The sequence below is a fragment of the Ylistrum balloti genome, unplaced genomic scaffold (assembly GCF_031769215.1).
Source record: "Ylistrum balloti isolate Yb309-2 unplaced genomic scaffold, AGI_CSIRO_Ybal_v1 Utg370266, whole genome shotgun sequence".
In the NCBI taxonomy this organism is placed as follows: Eukaryota; Metazoa; Mollusca; class Bivalvia; order Pectinida; family Pectinidae; genus Ylistrum; species Ylistrum balloti.
In genome coordinates, this window is record NW_026782208.1 from 600,257 (window position 1) to 619,639 (window position 19,383).

Here is a 19,383-nt window from a genome sequence, read left to right on the forward strand (position 1 = left end):
AGCTTCTCCCAAAATCCGATGATCACTCAATATGAGCCATCGACACAGCCATCATTGCAGTCTTCAAAAATATAGTGTACTGTTTCCTGCACTTTTGAAAACTTTTCCCGGTACCCCTAATTCAATGGCAAATCCTTACCTGGTGTAACAAGTAGATATTATCGTATAACCTAGATACAACCAACTTCGAACAATATTTTTGTTCATCACACGCATGTTTCGATACATCGACATAACGCTCCCAGTCCGGTTTATTCGATATACTGTCTCGAGAGCCAGAAATATATGATACATCGATTTGTCTGCCACAGATACTCTTATTGTTACAAGCATGATCATATGGGACTTTTTCAGAACTCGATCATTTCAGAAACGCATGGTTTTAACCTAAAACACAAAAAACTAATTAACGCATAAATAAAATGACAAATACATTTATATTTAGTATCAAACTTTATTCATGCGGAATGATTTATCATCTTTATCCTGTCAGATTAGATATTTTGTGTTTTAGTTTAAGGATTGCTTGCACCAGACCTATTTCAAAAATAAATAAATAGATAAACAGAAGACAACTTCTTTACCTACAAAGATTACTAATGCTTTCCCGTAATGGTTCTTGCAGAATTCTTTACACTGTAACAACTGACCCGCAGAAAACCAATATGAAACAGGGGATCTGACTGCCTCGAAAGTCTCTCAGGTGAAGGCCGTTTGCAAAAGTTCTGTACCTTTCTCTACAACTTTTTACCGGCGAGTTAAGTGTCTGAGCTTGATGTATTTGCAATCTGAAGAAATATTTTTCTTTTTCTACCAATTAATATAATTTGTAATTAGGCGTCGTTCTTCCAGAAATGTAATTTTTATCACTGATGATGCTTACAATTTAGTTTGGGTGGTTGGTTGGGTTTTATATGTCCGACCAATGGTCACTTAAGGACGGCCTGGTCGTGCATGCGAGATGAGTGCATGTGTTGAAAGCGTGCGTCTGTGGAAGGTTAAGATATTTTCATATTTTACAACCGCGTTGACGGTTACTACCGATAGCGGCCATCACAGCCCTTATCATCAAGAAGAAAAATAATTCCGGATAAATCACATAGAATCCTGTTTCTATTAAGATCATCTTTGTTCAAACGATTTTTATACAAATCACAGTGCAATATGAAACACTCTGCCTCTAGATAAATCCATCTGTACCTCTCTACTAAATCAAAAGGATTATCTCGATGGAAACAAGAAAACGTGTGATTACTAAATTTCTTTGATCTCTTGCTGTCAGGCAAGTGTATTTTCAGTCCATTATTAATAACGTCCTTATCAGTTTCTGTGCCTTTGTACAATTTTGGCAACGACACACCTTAACGGTATAATAAGATTGCAAAGAATGAAAAATTCTACTATATGATGTCTATGCTGGAGGGTACTGTAAATTCATATATGTAAGACTTTGTGAACTTTTGTCTTTTTCGAAAATCCCTTTTCCTGTATTTCCGTTCTGTAAGATATCGATGTTGTGTATACAAAGATAAGTCATCAACAAGGTTATACATAATAAGATTAGGAGATATGTATAATCGATATATATTATTTGTGGATGATGAGTTAATATTTATTTAAACTCTATTATACCGATAACGACATATATTCATCAGAAACAATCATTAACCACCATTTTGTATAGATCACTTCCAATACTGTTGTTGACAATAGACAATGTGGTTTCTCAAGTGACAACACTATCCAGAGAATCAGTTACGGCCATCACCAGTTCATAGTGTATGTCACCTCACCAACACGAAGTATCCTTAAATAATCAAAACTCTTCTTAAAAAACATTACTTACCACCATGTCTGTTAAAATAAAGTTTCCTAACGACATTATATATGTACACTAAGATTCAGCACGTAATTGTGAGAACATCTCAGTTTCACTTTTTTCCGGAAACAATCCATCCGTACATTCGGTTAAAACAAAATAATCACTTGTATCATGACGTATTCAACCTGCTTTGAAGATTGGAATTTTTTTAAATTCAAGTTCTCATTTTCTAATGAGTCTGTGTAACATTAGGTTCATGTTCATGTGTCTTTCCTATTTTCAATATAAGATAAGTATGCTCCACTTTATTTCATCCATAAGCCAAGCTATAAATGGACTGAAGATGCGTCAGTTTCGTGTAGGGTATATCTCAATACCGGATGTAAAGGTTGTTGTACCGATATCTTGTGTACTAGCAGAGACGATGAAATAGGATATTGTCTATATCTCTTCCCGAATGATACGAGCCATAAACTCCTTCACCATGTTGGTATTTGTCACAGCCACTGCAGCAATTTGTACAGGTAAATTGAACTTTTTTCAGATCTGTGTTATTGTCATCAGTATAAGATGAGTTTACCTATGAAAAAAGAAAAGGTGACCAACGATAAAATGTGGTTGCCATTAATTCATCAACATTAGTATATCTATTATATGCTAACAATACTGGACTGAAAACACAAGATATGTTTGATTTTAATTCCAACGTGTTTTAAGCTTGCATGTCATTCGGGCCATATCCCGAAAAGCATATCGACAAGTTGATTTCACTCAGTCATCACAGCTGTCTGTAATGAGCTTTGTGTAAAGTACATGAAAATTCATTACAGCTAGGTTACATATATGGTTAAAAAAGTTATTCACACTGAGATTCCTAAAAGGATAAGATCGTGTGTTCTGGAAGAGTAAGCGTCTTCTGCTTCATCAAAGTAGGTAATGTCACGTTCTCAAATGAGACCAACATATATAACAATAGACCCAAGAGCCAACTTAAAGAACATCAAACACGTCCAGCTATATGTCGTCAATCTGCGTCTTTTGAAAACATGTGTTACGAGTTTGTTACTTGACGACATCTTCCGTTGATGTCGTAATTTTGGAAACAGGCTCTTGAATATCGAATAAACAGTGACATGTAAACATCATAGATTAGGGACGCATGATAATATCCAAAAATGGCATATTTGCGATTGGAAAATTTAAATTATCAGGTTTATCTCAAGGCATGGTGGAAAGCTTTCCATGTTGGTTTCGATGTAGGAAAAGATCAATATAAGCGGCTGATGTAAAAGAGTCTGTCGTGTCCTTGATTTCAGATACTGCTTAGTATACAAGATAGGCGTGGTCAATAAATTTCTTGTTATTTATAGATAAGACGCTATTAATATGAAATTAAATGTAAAAGTAAAATTGAAGGACTTTGCAAGGTCTTTGCAGCCTCGAAAAAAATCAATACACAAGTCAGACAACAGAGGGACACAATTATTTTTGTAGTTCCCAATGTCTGTTGCAGGATGTTGCTGCCGAACTGGACAAAGATGTTGGCATGTAGAAACATTATCATTTCTATTATGTCGTCCTTCTTATGCAATTTTTTGTCATTGTAACTGTTACATACTTTTGTGCATTTCAAGCTCACGTTTATGATTTCGACACAGAACTACGAGGTCGTTAGTTTCTTGTTGTTTAGGACCGCAGAATAGTCCAAATTATCAGCTCTACCTTCTTTAGAAATTGTATCATTATAGATAAAGACTGAACGCTTACGTGTGTATATCATGGAGTTTTGACACATTTTATTGTGATTTCTTACATGAATACAAACATGCCATCATGCAACAATTTCAGTAACAGAAAGCCTGACTAAGTCTTGCTCCTGGGATGACAATGACAAGACAAGACAAGAGGAAACACAGGCGTATATATATGTTACATCTATGTTTAAATTTGTCTTAACTGTTGGCGTAGGTATATCTGTACTGACTGTAATCTTATCGACGAATTTGCATCGTCAAAATAGTCTATAGAATACAAAAAGAATTATTGAATAAAGCTTATTACACCTTCGATATTTTTCATTTAGAATACAAAGACAAAAAATCGAACTTACTTGAGAAGAAGGCCAGTGTTCATGAGTGCTTTCAATAACATCACACGAAGGCGACATTCTTAATACTCATTAATATCTGCATATTTCTCACAAGACTAAGAGTTACAAAGAGATAAGGTAACACAAAAAATTGTAAATCACAATATTGAGAGGATTACATTACGTAAGATGCTGAAAAGCTATCTAAATATACAAACATACCTTTCATGGTAACAACTAAACGCAGCAACACAGTGGTGTCAAAAGAAACAATTTCAAATGATTTTTTTTCATATTTTAAAACCGCCGAAATTTCCCTGTAGTATACAGAGTGCATTTTTTGTCGTTCTGCATCGCGTCCAATTATTCAAGTTGTATACATGTTTCATGTACTGTACAATGTGTTTGTCATAAATTCCATTGGTTGAGTAATACCAATTGAAAACGTTTGTTTCATATCTTTGTCAATAATTGTTAATCCCGCTAAAAATGGACCATTCTAAATGCTAATTTTAATGTGCATTTAAGTACTGATCAGTATTGGATTTTATATGTAATTTCAATAATGTTTTGTACTTGCGTTTCTTGTGTTCCCCGTATACGTATCAACATATACATTTAATCGCAAATAGAAAACCTCCACAAATAGGAATGAAAGGAATATATTACGAGTAGTAATAATAATTTCACGTCAACTGATCCATACATATGCTTAAAAATGAAATTATTATAATTAATGTCTTTAGCTGTCGGTGTTTTAATGAAAATTAGTATGCATTAACATTGTTACGAAAGATTCAAAACATCACAAAAATGACACTCCGTCAGATAGAGTCAGGTACGTCACATGAATTTGCATTTTTTCAGAACTGACAAGCACAATGAGTATTGCTAGTAACATGCATATCCCTTACCGGCCACCGCAAATTCTTGACAATCACACTGTAATTATTTATGTCAAGTTTTTCGCGTGGAAAGCTGGATCTTTGTACACTTGCGGTGAGAATTTGTGTTATTTTGCTATTGAGTTTATTTTACATGAATTGTAACCAAACTCAACACAGTACGTGAATTGAAATGTAAATGCTTAAAACATGTCACAAAAATACAAAAGATAACGTTAATGTAAAACTAATTTCTGTTTACATCCTGAAGTAAACACCCTTTCTTTTTCATCAGTTGTCGGGCCGTTCCGTCAGTGCGCACACCGTCCAAAGATAACGATTACTTATCTTAATGTTTTTTAAAATGCAAATGTGCGATTTGGAGCTGAACTTGTTTAATGTTCATTAGCTTGCCTTTACGTTGTGTTGCTACGTTTTTATATACCTTGTTCTCGTATAAGAGCGTGACATCACTAGGTTGCAATGACCATGATTTACAATGTGCATGGCGGGTGCCGTCGATGAAGACGCGTACTCTTCCGGAACATCTGGTTTTATTCTCCTTGTACTGTTTCAGGAGCCTCCGTGTAAATATTCCTTTGGCTTTTATTTTGATTTATTGACTAGATGTTCGCACGATGGAATATTACCTTTTAATACCTAAATTGATTGAAATGGGAAATACATTTCGACCAATTAGAACGATTGTACAAAAGACACACAAGTGAATAGCACATTTCCGTAACTAAGAGTGAGATACAGTTGAGCCAAACAATCAATTAAACTGCATCATAGAGCTGGTTCGCCCTTCTAAGACTCTTCAGTGATAATAAGGTCCTAAAACTTGAAGCCTAGGAGGCGACTTTGGAAAATCCGAAGTGTTTCAAAAGAAAAGTCTAAATCTAGACAGGGAGTTGCAGCAGAAGTAGAAAATGAAACGACTGGAATAAGACAAAATCTGTTACGTGCACATCCTAGTTATCTCATCAAATTTCATGTAGAGACAAGGGATTCCAAATATCTTAGCGACTACAATTATTTGATCTGTATTTACTCTTTGAAAGTTGGATCTTTCTTTTCCTTTCTCTTCTCTGGTTTTTGCTTTTGACGATAAGACATTTGAACATTTCTTTGCGGAAACACAACGGGTACAATGAGAGACCAAAGGGAACATACGTATAAAATTTTGAGAGAGGTCAATTCTGTACTTTTTAAGAAATACGGATAACAATCTTCACTTGGCGAAATCCAACATGGCTGCCTGTCGGACATTTTGTTTTTCTGATCATTCCCAAACTCAAATAAGCACAACTAGGAACCAAGAGGAACATATACATGAAATTTAAGAAAGATCTATGCAGTAGTTCTTAAATAGCAGTCATAAACTTTCGAAGTAAAAATCCAATATGACCGCCTATAGGCATTTTTTATTTTTTTCTGATAAAAACCCAAATCAAAAGGCTAAACTAGAGATCAAGGGAAACAAACACATTAAATTTGAGAAAGATCTAAACTGGAGTTCTCAAGAAATAGCGATAACAAACTTTGGAATTAAAACTCCAAGATGGCCGTCTATCTGGCATTTTGTTTCTTCTGATCAGACCCAAATCAAACAGGCACAACTAGGAACCAAGACGAATCTACATATAAAATTGAAAGAAAGATCCACCACAAACTTCTCAAGAAATAGCGCTAACAAACTTTCAAAGTCAAATTCCAATATGGCCGCCTGTCGACCATTTTGTTTTTCTGATCAGTCCCAAAATTTAATGGGCACAACTATGGACATTAAGAAACCATCCGGGGGAACCTACATATGAAATCCAAGATGACCGCCTGTCAGTCATGTCTTTCTGATCAGTCCCAAAGTCAAACAGGCACAATTTGGAACTAAGGGTAACCTACATTTGAAATTTAAGAAAGATCAATACAGCGCTTTTCAAGAAAAAGTGATAACAAAATTGAGCCTGTCGGCCATTTTGTTTTTCTGATCAGTCCCAAGATTAAAGATAGATGCGCACAAGTAGAGACCAAAGGAAACCTTAATGTGAAACTTGACAGAGATCCATCAAGTGCTTTTCGAGCCATGTTGAAATCAACACCAGCCAATCTCCGAGTGTTCAGGAAACTAAATTTAGCTTAGACATATCTAAATATCACAATGACCACAAATATATCCAAAGCATTGGGGTTCTTTGAGACAGGTAGGTTAGGCCCGCCCTTAAAACATTAACGTTAATGAACGATGAAATATAAAATGGGTTTTACAACAATGGGCATGTCAACTTGTCGTACTGACTTGTAAAAAATGTTGCCTTATCTGCTTTAAAGAAATGGAAGTCCTATTGACGAAACAAAAGGTAAAGAAAACATAACTAGATTTCTATTGCAGACAGTCCAACTTACATGTCTGCTATGCTTTTCTACTTCTCTTTTATAGTTTACAAGTGTACATAAAAACTGATTTCTTTATATTCACTAACAAAGATGTTTTTTTCATCCAGATAAGTGAATGGCACTGAAATGGAAAATCTGTTGTATTTCCATGCACACAAAAATCTATATACCATTAATTCTTCATTGAGAAAATTACTTCGTTTTATCATCATCTCAATCACAAATACCTTTTTTGTTAAACCAAATCATTATGAATCCGTTGACTTTTGCTTTACAGCAAATATGTATATAAAAAAGACAAAACCAGCAAATACTGTGATAAACAATATTTAATTTGACGACCCCCTTCGTGAATGTATGAAACATGTGTGCTCGCCCAAATATCAGAGAAGCAACTGCATTGTATCTTTAGCTATGACGGGATACAAATCTAATCATCATTAGATAATTATATGTTATAAAAGAAACATACGTGTATCGATATATAAACTTAAGTGATTTCTTCATATATCCTAAACAAGACTTGATGTAAACGATCGTACACCTAAGTTTAAATGCAGATTTATTGGGATGATCTAAAGACAACTTTAATTCAATAATCTAATAAGTATACTTTTATTGAGAATAGTGAACTCACATACCTAATCCCCATTAATGTCGAAAACTTATTCTACGTGAATGCGATTCTGTTATATCATCAGTGAGTTAAAATACTGTTAAATGCTAATTTCACACCGTGATTTCTATAACCACCTATACGAAAAAAAAACATTGACATACCTTATTTATTAAGATGCGTCATCAACAATTCCATTGGTTCAATCAAACAAATCAAAAGTACGGATTACAAGGTACAAAAGGACACAGTTGCTCTACAAATATCGTGGTGAAAGTTTTTCTCAAATATGTTATAAATGTCGCGAAAAGTGAATTTTAAGGTATTCTTAAACGAATATTGTTGAATTTAAACAAATGCATTACATACATACCTTTACCAATTATATTGAACAATACCAGGAATAGTTTGTATATACTTGTACTACAAAACTCATCATAATACACATTACTGTCAAATTATATTAAGTTATAACCGTACAAGTTGTATATAATTCATTGCCGACGAAATGGCAAGAAGCACATGGTACAACATGTATTTAACTGAATAAAAGAAAATACATAAGGTTGACACTTGATTTTAAGAGGAGCGAACACTTTTTTTTATACACAAGGATAATTCCCATACAATTATAATATATATGTAGTTAGTTGCCATCAAGAAATAACTGACACACAGGTGCAATTTGAAAGTTTTCAATATGAATATAATTTATATTCGATTTCTTTCTCAGAGCAGGATATCTTCAAAACTTTTCATGAAGTGTATGTTTTTTAATAAAACCGTACACGAATGTCTAAACGTTTTTCCTTTGCAATGCAAGAAGCAGAAAGAACGTACCTGTTGTGGATTTTTTATGTAACGAAATTTCATGTTGACTTCCTCATAGTAATTTCTTTGACTAAAGAGGAAAAAACAACAGAAATTCAGCTAAACATCATAATCAGTGGTCCCAAATGTGTTGTAACTCAGCTACCTTATACCAATAGTAACACTCCACCTGTATGTTTATGTAATTCAAACGTAACATGATCTGTATTACCAACATAAGATCTTGTGACCATTAAATAAAAACACTGATTTCGAACACAACTAAATCCCATCTGTAAATAACATAGAAAACTGCTATTTGACAACAATAGTTTAACAATTATATTATAGACAATACACAAACATTTTTGTAACAATATATGGCACATTATGGTTTGATTTCAGTTGTTGTTAGGAATCAGTTTGGTCTCTGGTGTGTTTATTACAACCCACAATAACTACGGGCTTAAATGGCTTTCTCTGCTGGATTTAAATTCTTACACATCAGTCAAACACTTTACTGAAATCTAATATCGTACGTTACAAAAATACAACGAACATTATACTTACATGTGAGTATGAAATGCATGCAGTTTCAATGAAATATATAGTCATTTCAATAATTTAATTTAAAAACTGTATCCAAACGAATATATTCCCATAAGAATATCCAGTCACTTAAGTTTCTTACTAGGGGATGCCTTATTAATTTTCTTTCTCTGTAGAAACTCAATTTACTTCAATCAAAATGTCACTCCTATTAATCCCCAGCTGATAAGTATGACAACTTTCCAAAAAGATTAAATTGTGTAGAATAAATAAAATCGGTCGTCTTAATTGTACATGGATAACTAAATTTTCTCCTGTTTTGGGGCAAAATTGGGGTATCTAAACACAGAAGGGATAGGTAAGTTGCCAAATACTAGACGATTAGACAAATTAAACTCTTAATCACATACTATATATGAAAATCACAAGCTAGTGGGAGCCCTCTTTCCTCTAAATCATTTGATATTGTGTCTGCCAAATCACTTGCTAGTGGGCATGTTCTGTTTGCAAACTCACTAGAGTGGACATATTCTGTCTGCAAACTCACAAGAGAGTGGGAATATTCTGTCATCAAACTCACTAGAGAGTGGGAATATTCTGTCAGCAAACTCACTAGAGAGTGGAAATATTCTGTCTGCCAACTCACTAGAGAGTGGGAATATTCTGTCAGCAAACTCACCAGAGAGTGGAAATATTCTGTCTGCCAACTCACTAGAGAGTGGAAATATTCTGTCTGCCAACTCACTAGAGAGTAGGAATATTCTGTCTGCAAACTCACTAGAGAGTGGCAATATTCTGTCTGCCAACTAACTAGAGAGTGGGAATATTCTGTTTGCCAAATCACTTGATGGTGGGAATATTCTGTCTGCCAACTCACTAGAGAGTGGGAATATGGTTGGCATATTCTGTCTACCAGCTCACGAGAAAGTAAGAATATTCTGTCTGCAAACTCACTAGAGAGTGGAAACATTCTGTCTGCATACTCACTAGAGAGTGGAAATATTCTGTCCTTCAAATCACCTGATGGTAGGCATATTCTGTCTGCTAACGCACTGTCCGACAAATCATTTGGAACAATGTGCTCTCTACAAGTTATGTGGAACAATATGCTTCCTACCAGCCACCTTGAACAATATGCCCCCTACCAGCAATGTGTAACAATATGCCCTCTACAAGATACGTTGAGCAATATGCCCCCTACCTGCCATGTTCAGCAATATGCCTCCTACCAGTTATGTTCAGCAATATGCCTCCTACCAGCTATGTTCAGCAAAATACCTCCTACCAGCTATGTTCAGCAAAATACCTCCTACCAGCTATGTTTAGCAATATGCCTCCTACCAGCTATGTTCAGCAATATGCCTCCTACCAGCTATGTTCAGCAATATGTCTCCTATCAGTTTTGTTCAGCTATATGAACTGATAAAACTCAAACAAGTTATTGTATTACATTGTGTATGCACTGTAACGGGCGTCACAGATTTTTATTTTTGAAACAGAAAGGAGACATTATTCTTAACTGTTGATCAATAACAGATATTTTCACGAATCAATTAAAAAAGTGTCTTTATGATACAATATCCTGTTTATCTTAGGTATCCGATTGTTTAAAATAAGCCGGAAACATTGTCCAATTACATTATTCAGAATAAATTTCATCTTCATAATGCAGTGAAATCACCAAAAACTGCAAATCATAAAATCAGCTTATCTATAACATTTCATACCACCCACATCCAATGAGAGATCAAAACACTTTTTCTTGACATTATAAAAAGCATTCAAGAAAACAATTTTCAGAACAAATGATTTCAGACCGCGATAAAAAAAATTACATGATTATTTTGATCACAAAGTAAAATCATTACTGTGAACAATAAATGCACCTTTTGATGTGGTAGAGAACCACATAAATATTGCACAACTACATAGTAATTATTTACTACCGAAGCAGTCTATCAATATCTTATCATGTATAGATATTAAGGCAAGATACAGAAATCCTTCACCACACAAGAACACTTAAATATCAACATGTGCACACTAATTCAATCTTTTCTCTCACCTCTAAAACATGGCACAAACAAATATTTAGAAATCACAGTCTCTACAAGCAAAGACTATACAGCAATAATAATTGTTGCTGTTTTAATAAGTTATTCTATATTTGCTAGCCTTTTTGACAGTATATGTTCCGATAATCCAAATGACTATCTAAAAACACAATATATGTTAATATATATTCTATTTTTGAGTATCAACCATCCAGATATCAAATATGGTAAGCTTAAACTTTCTGTCTTTCAGACCTCAAAAATAAGAACACCTTTATTTCATATACGTTGTAAATATATATGTGTGTGTGTGTGTGTGTGTGTATGTGTGTGTGTGTGTGTGTGTGTGTGTGTGTGTGTGTGTGTGTGTGTGTGTGTGTGTGTGTGTGTGTGTGTGTGTGTGTGTGAGGGTGTGTGAGTGTGTGTGTGAGGGTGTGTTTTATATGTATTTCTCAATCAACAACATTAATATTTTTGTCACATAGGATAAAATATATCATATCTGACTTCAAAGCAATATATCCAAATATACTACATACAAACATATGTTAGACATAAACAAAATAATTATCCAGCATTCTGCGTTGTCTATATGAACACAGGCTTAAAAACTGCAATGAATAAGACAGATGGATTTCAAGAAATATTTGATATTTCACTTTAACTGGTTTTTATCTCAATGGGAATAAGCATATTAAGGTGAAATAGACAAATGTATAGATTTAACGTCTTTTGTAGCTAAGTAGCATCAAAAAATAAATCAGAGTCTAGGATTCTTATAAATGATTATTTACCTTGTTTCCACAACTTAGATCTAAATCTTTGTAATAATTTTGAAATACATCAATCAAGTACCTTACATGTGTATTGTTTATGGGACACCTAAAAAAAGAAGTGGAAAATGTGTGTACTCCTTTTTCCATGTATATTTCTATGGATATCCACTTAAGACACATTGCTATACATAGTAGTGCAAACTCAGGTATTCTCATATTAGTGCCTGATCAAAATCCTTGACTATATAATGATGCAAGAGTGATGTGATCAAATAATTGATGATTTGCTACAAATAGTCACAGTGACCTTAACTTTTGAACTATATACCGTAATTTAACTTATCAAATATAATGACATTGTTTATCAAAGTTTTATCTAAAATTCAAAATAAATCAAGTCAGCAAGTCATTATAAACGGATGCCAACAAAACTGTGAATGGGTTTTTTTAAGTTATATCTTACGTCGATAATCCTATAAAATTTGTTTTCATAACTTGATCCATCTAAAGTGCCTTGATACTTCATGTGGTCAGATTTATTACTCCTAATAACAATCTACGGTGTCTGGAAATACATGATACTTATTTTCACATGTCATTACATGTATGTACAGAAAACTTTAGATTTTCGCAATAATTTGAGTTTTTTTGGAACCATCCTTGCAACAAACAGTTACACCTATATTTATGCACCTGATCCATATATCATTTCCACATTGTGAGTATAATATATAAGAGACATGACTATACTACATTATATGTAGACAACTACCAATAAATCCGTACTTTGTCTTCAATTACACCACGACAGATTGGGCATTCATGTAGAAGAGATGCACATGAGAAGCAACAGACCAAATGGCCACAAGGCAGGAACACAGCACATACATCTTCTTCCATACAAATCTTACACCGGGATCGCAGTTTCAGGGACAAGTTCTCCTTTGTCAAGGAATGCAATTCTGTAATAAAGAAAGTCATATCAGCAAAAGACAGTGAAAATTCCAGTGCGGTTCCAGATTAAATTTAGAAGAACAACCATTTATGCATTCTAAACTGTAAGACGACAACCGAAGCACTTAGAGAATAATGCATAAAGCAGTTTATTAGATGTGAGAATTAAAATTTTTCAATTTGAAAATAATGTCGTTTTTATAACAAGCATACCGAATAATAATTATAGCGATACATGTCTACTACGCGATTAAACTGTAATGATTTATAAAGTTGTACTGTTTGGTGTAGATTAAGATAGAAAATTATGTATACAATCAGGAAAAACTGACAATACAGTTTTCTTACTGAAGCACAGCTCTGACAATCGTTTCCTGAAAATATTATATGACCTTGGCCCAATAATCCAGAAATATGACCTTGTAAATGGCGTTCAAGTGTTTTAAAAGTGTGTGAAAACTGATTAAAATCCGAAAAGGAGAGAAGTTTCTAAAGTGCTGACAATAATTTATTTAAAATAGTTTCAGAGACACTGACCTTGACCCAACAACTCTGAAACTTATGGTCATTATAATTTGTTTTGACTAAAATTCCCACAAGGAATAAGTAGCTAGAGAACTGACAAAACTTTTTAAAAAATTGTAACAGTAACCTTCACCAAACAATGCTGAAACTCCAACTTGTTCAAAGTATTTTGAAGCTTAATAAGTGTGTGAAGATTGATGAAAATCCTTTCAGAAATGAAGCTGCTAGTCACAATGACTTTTACCTTGATCCAACAACCCTGCAACTCAATATTGTCAGATATTTTGATGCTGAATAAATGTGCGAAGCTTCATGAGAATCTCTACAGGAATGAAGCTGCTAGAGTGCTGACAAGTGGCCTTGAACTTGACCCAACAACCCTGAATGTTTTCAAGATATTCTCTGAGGCTGAAGTGTGTGAATATTGAAGAGAATCCCTAAAGGAATAAAGCCACTAGAGTGAAAACAAATAGGAATATAGTAAGTGATCATGATCCTTACTCAAATATCTTGAAACTCAATCTTGTCCAAGATAATAAGTGTGTAGTGTGAATTACTAATGTGTGATGTTGATAAGAGCTCCTCAAGGAATGAAGCTGATAGTGTGTTAAAAACGATTTTCTAAAATTAGTAACAGCTACCTTGACCTAACAATCCTGAAACTCGAACCTGACCTAGATAGTTAGATTCTAGATAGTTCGATGCTTAATGAATGTCTGAAGCATTTCTTAAAGAATGAAGCCAAGAATGCTAATAAAGTACAAATATAAATAGGTTCTTCCAGTTTCACTGGCAGGTGACAAATTTTATCTCATACATTAGTATCAACAGTCTTAATGTGTATATATTTGAGGGTTCATAAAATAATTAAAGTCATACCAATGGAAAAGGCATTTTGATTTAAACCTTCACCTGACACTAAGCTAACAGGACAGGTATAACTGCTGTCATCTCAATGATCACCCCAGCCAAAAAAAGCAATACAAAAACAAAGAAGCAATCATTCCAAGATGCAAACAAACAATCGTGATGAAACTAACATAAATAAACAAACTGATGAAATTCAAATATCTTACTTAATTCCTCCATTGAATTGTCTTTGGGGATAACAGCCTGAGCAGAAGACCCTTGTACAGTAGCATTGGACACCAGGGATGGGGAAGCAACTCCTACATGTTCTGGTGGACTAATATCTGGTCCAGGTGGTTCTTGTGTAACAATGACTGGAATACTTTCAAGGTCCATTATTGTCTCTAGCAACTTCTGCAGGTCAAAATGTGATCCTAAAATAGTGAAAGTGATAGTTAAAAAGAACTTTGAGTTTGATTTGATGTAGATGACCAGGTATCACTTGCTATAGATTATTACCTGTAAATGTTATACTGTTTGATACACATACAATTAGCTTGCAAACACTTAGACAGCACAAAACAAGTGAAAACAAATTGTCATTAAATAAATACATTCCCAATACAAAGCCTTGTGCAGCCAATGGTAATATATATATCAATTGCTTACTTGAACATTGAACATGTGGACAGGGAGGTCTCCTCATTACGGATAACCAGATTTTCCGAGTCATTTGGTTCATTAGTTGCATGAAATTTAACATCAAATGACATCACAACTGAAATGATGTAATACACAATTGTCTATCTAATGTGTAACCACGAAGAGGGGTAATCTAACAGAGTAGAAAATTTTGGAAATGAAACTTGAGAAAGTTTTAGGCAAATTTTGAAAAAAGAACTTAAAGAGAAAAAGAAACTATTACCCTTACTTGTTCAAGATCCATTTAACTCAGTCTTAAGTTGACATCCTGTAATATCTTATTCTCGGCTTCACCTTAAATGGGAATCACTTACAGAATGTCTACCCTCGTACGAGGTAATCATCTTGAATATATACTTGTGACAGATTCTGTAAGTCTTCATGGAGTTATTTAATATACATAGCTTTATCTTAAACAAATCCTATAGCTTGTAATGTACAAACCTAATTTGTCAACAGCTTTCTGTATTTTGTCAGGTTCATAGCCCATCCGTCTTGCACGTTCAAGTGGATCATCCTCTACTGGCTGTGTTATAGTTGGTGTTTCTGTTGACTGGGACTGTAATTACAATACAAGGTCAATAAGATATTCTTATGATAAAATTCATGTATTTTTTGAAAGTTGAAAAGTAGGAGAATTTGACTACATCATAAACACGGGCTGTCAGAGATGGGTTATGCTCCCCAATAAGGACAAAATTTAAGTATGAAAAATAACAAAGGGCAATAATTCCTAAAAAATTTACGGTTCTTGAGCACTGCACTTATCCTTGTTGAAATCTATCTTACTATGAAGTTTCGTGTTGACACCTTTTACAGTTTAAGTGTAATGCTCCCGACAAAATTTAAGTATGAAAAATAACAAAGGGCAAAAACTCCTAAATACATGGTGATACCGTAAATAGTTTTAGTGTGATGCTCCAGACAAAATTTAAGTATGAATAATAACAAAGGGCAAAAACTCCTAAATTATGAAAAAGAGAGTGATGATTCTTGTGCCTTACACTTCTCCTTGCTTTGATCTCTATACCTGTGAAGTTTTATGACGATAATTCTTATAGTTTTTGTGGTATGCTTCAGACAAAATTATGACAGACCGATGGATAAAGCAGCGACTATACGCTCTCCCTTTGGGGAGCACACAAAGGCACAATACAAATATCAAAATGAGAGAGGTACTCTTATGAAAATAATTCTCTTATTTCATGATCTACTGAATGAAAGTAGATGTAACAGAAAGAAGCTAAACTGTATACAGTATTGCTAAATAAACAATGAGTTCAAACACAAAATTTGCTGAAGAGGCCGGATTTGAATGAATATTGATTATTTACTGAGATGATTTCCTGAATGAAGTTTTCTCCTTTTATAATTAGCATCCAGCTACAGGTGCTTGACCAGCGAATGTGCTCCAATACTGGGTCATCGTAGGGCTCCCAGTCCTTCAGCACTGTTCCACACCAATAACACTGCACCTTGTCACCTATACCTGTGATCCATAGACAAGCAATAAAAAGTGATGAAATTAAAATAGCACTTCAACAATGCTATGATACAAGCATCAACTATCAAGAATATGTTGTTTTTTCTTACTTTAATACATGTTATTGTGCTGAAAATGTTAGAAATCAAGACACATAATACATTTTAACTTTGAATCTATTATGCATATGAATAAGTTATCAATTTATTTCAAACCTTAGATTAAATAAAAAATCATTTTCACTTCCAAGAAATGTCAGTATTGCATTGTTAACTAGAGCAATAATTACAAGATGAAAATCTTAAAACAAAACATTAGGAAATTTATATCTATTCATTTCTCGAACCACTTACAGTAATTACACTTATACCACCTCAGTGGTAACTTGCTCCCTTACCAAGATAAAAAAATCCAGCTTTAGACATTTGACGAGGTTGTTGTCTTAGTTGGGAAGGCCAGTCAGTAAACGATGCCACTCTTACCTCAAAGTCACAATACTGAGGATATTTGAACACTGATTTTACGAATGGACATTGTGGGAATAGTCTACAATGCTCAAGGTAGACATCATCCCCCTGCTGCCAGTTCCTGATGATACCTCGACAGTATGTACACTGGACACTATCATCTCCTCGGCCCATGCAGTAGAAACCTTCCCGAATCAGCTCTTCAATAGAGATGTATGATTTATTGGAAGGCCAATGTCTCTCAAATGTTAACCGTCTCTGTTTGGAATCATCCCTCAACCTAGAAAGGTATGCTCTGCCTTCTTCTTCCACCTCCGTCATACTGGACCAACATTTAACAGCATTTCCAAATGCTAATGCCTTTAGAGGTCAATGGGTGACACTCTATTTTTTCAATTATTATTCACATTGTCTGCTGCACATTTCAGCATTTTAAAGGGATACTCTTTCTGAGGAAAATGATCTTAATCTAACATTCTGGAATCACATAACAGACCGGAGAGTTTGTACAACCTGAAAAGTAAAAACATCATTTTTGCCAGTAATTCATCTGCAACGTTAACAAAATAAGCCATATCCCATGGCTGTATCAGAATGATTAATAACATAATGGATATTTCACTAATGTAGGTGTCTTGACATATGGTGCTTTAAAGCACAGGTGTTGTACATAGTGTGACCCTGGATGTAAATCCTTAAGACTGGCTTTTTTCAGAGCTCAAGATACCAGTATATTTGCATCTACAATGAAAGAAATGTTGTAAATATCCTTTGAAAGTTATTTTGGTAATATTGATTTTGATAAAACCCAACTAATCACCAGCTACAATAGTATTCAATATAAATGAAGCCTTTACTTGATGTTTGTTAAAGGGAGATAACTCAATACAACATGAATTGGAATTTAAATAGCCTATATTTTGGCAAATGAACCTTGTAAAATTTCCACATGTGGTCAGATCATCAATTTTAGTCACAATATACTGTGATTACTTGTTGTATAGCAGCTATGATCATCAACATACAAATTAGTTTCATTCTATAGAAACTTAATTAAAATTACAAGCTAATGACCATGCATCTTGATGTTTATTGAATTAAAAAAATGTGTGTGGTTAAGTATGCATGCAAATTGCTAGTGTAAGGTTATAATACTTTTTAGGTGCTAGGTCCTAGTCCTATTAACACTGCGGGATACATATAAATACTGGCATACATATCATTGATATTATGCATCTCTATATATATATATCAAAAAGAAATTCTGCAGGTAACAGTTTGTATAAGTACATTAAAATGCATTGGCTTTGTTTCATTGTTGAAGCAACTACTTAATGCTTTTGGTTTTAAATTCTACTGTACATCTTTTATCATACATTCAACATTTTATTATAATAACAATAATGCTTCTACAACTACATAATGTATATCACCAAGAATTTATAGACCGTTTGCTTCACAGCACATTACAAATGATTAACAGTTAACCTATAAATATAATCCGGTATGTAGCTTACTAATACTGGGAAAAGTAGTTATAGCCAATAAGTTTCTGGAGGAGTGGGGAGGGAGGGGGTCAATTAGTGAACTATACTTGGAAACTTCCAAATTATTTAAAAGCTTACTGGAATCTTTGAAATAATTTTTCAATGATCTTGGTTATATTGTGGACGGTCTTTTAGCAGAAGACTTGGATTGAAGTTTGATAGCATATATTTCGGCAAGGAAACCTTATACAATGTGGTTAGATAATTCAATTTGCTGAAGATGTATGGTTTCTTAAATCAACTGACGCGTAGTCGATACGGTCGTTAACATGCAAATTTGGATAATTATTTATTTTAAATATTTTATTCAATTTTGATTATTTATTTTAAATAATTACTAAATTTATATTTTTGAAGTTAAAAATTGCCTCTGCAGATATAAAAAGGTCCGTCGAAATGGTTAATAGTCTGTTTTTGGTAGCCACCGAAAGCGACAGGGACGCTGAACGAATGGTGCTATCGATTAATAGATGTAGAGTATCCAAACGCACTCATTTGTCATTATAGATCATTTGACATAATAATGTAGTCATAAGCTTACCATTGGCATTTTACACATTATTCTCACTAACAAGTTATCCTGGATACAATTTTGCTGTAACATAGGAAATGAATTACTGGGTACATCAGGGAGTTCCCCGGGTTTCATTATACCGTTTCCAATGGTGATTATAATTACAGCCCGGCACTGCCTAGACTGCCCGGTACTGCCTGGCAAAGTCAGGCACCGCTCGGTACTGACCTGGAACCATGTATTGAACTCTCGGGCTTTTATTTGTACCTGTGCCAAGTTAAGATTGTATTATATGCAAAAATATTAACAATATCAATATATTAGTCAAATTATGGTGCAAAATCA

At 34.0% G+C, this 19,383-nt stretch overlaps 1 protein-coding gene across 1 annotated transcript; it reads right to left on the reverse strand.

Moving 5' to 3' along the window:
* Positions 1–7,503: 7,503 nt before the first annotated feature.
* Positions 7,504–19,151, reverse strand: LOC132552672 (E3 ubiquitin-protein ligase XIAP-like). The gene is made up of 6 exons (XM_060216862.1): positions 19,066–19,151; positions 16,908–17,490; positions 16,362–16,516; positions 15,472–15,586; positions 14,553–14,759; positions 7,504–12,959 (listed from the first exon to the last, which is right to left on the reverse strand). Exons 2-6 carry the CDS (start codon positions 17,296–17,298, stop codon positions 12,766–12,768), a joined length of 1,062 nt encoding a protein of 353 aa, XP_060072845.1. The 5' UTR covers positions 17,299–17,490; positions 19,066–19,151; the 3' UTR covers positions 7,504–12,765.
* Between the last annotated feature and the right edge of the window lie 232 nt (positions 19,152–19,383).

Coding starts and splice junctions, on each gene's coding strand:
- LOC132552672 (XM_060216862.1), bottom strand. CDS start 17,298: ATGACGGAGGTGGAAGAAGAAGGCAGAGCATACCTTTCTAGGTTGAGG. Junction 16,517..16,907: donor AGCTGGATTTTTTTATCTTG/GTAAGGGAGCAA, acceptor TATGGATCACAG/GTATAGGTGACAAGGTGCAG. Junction 15,587..16,361: donor TCATTCAGGAAATCATCTCA/GTAAATAATCAA, acceptor TTGTAATTACAG/TCCCAGTCAACAGAAACACC.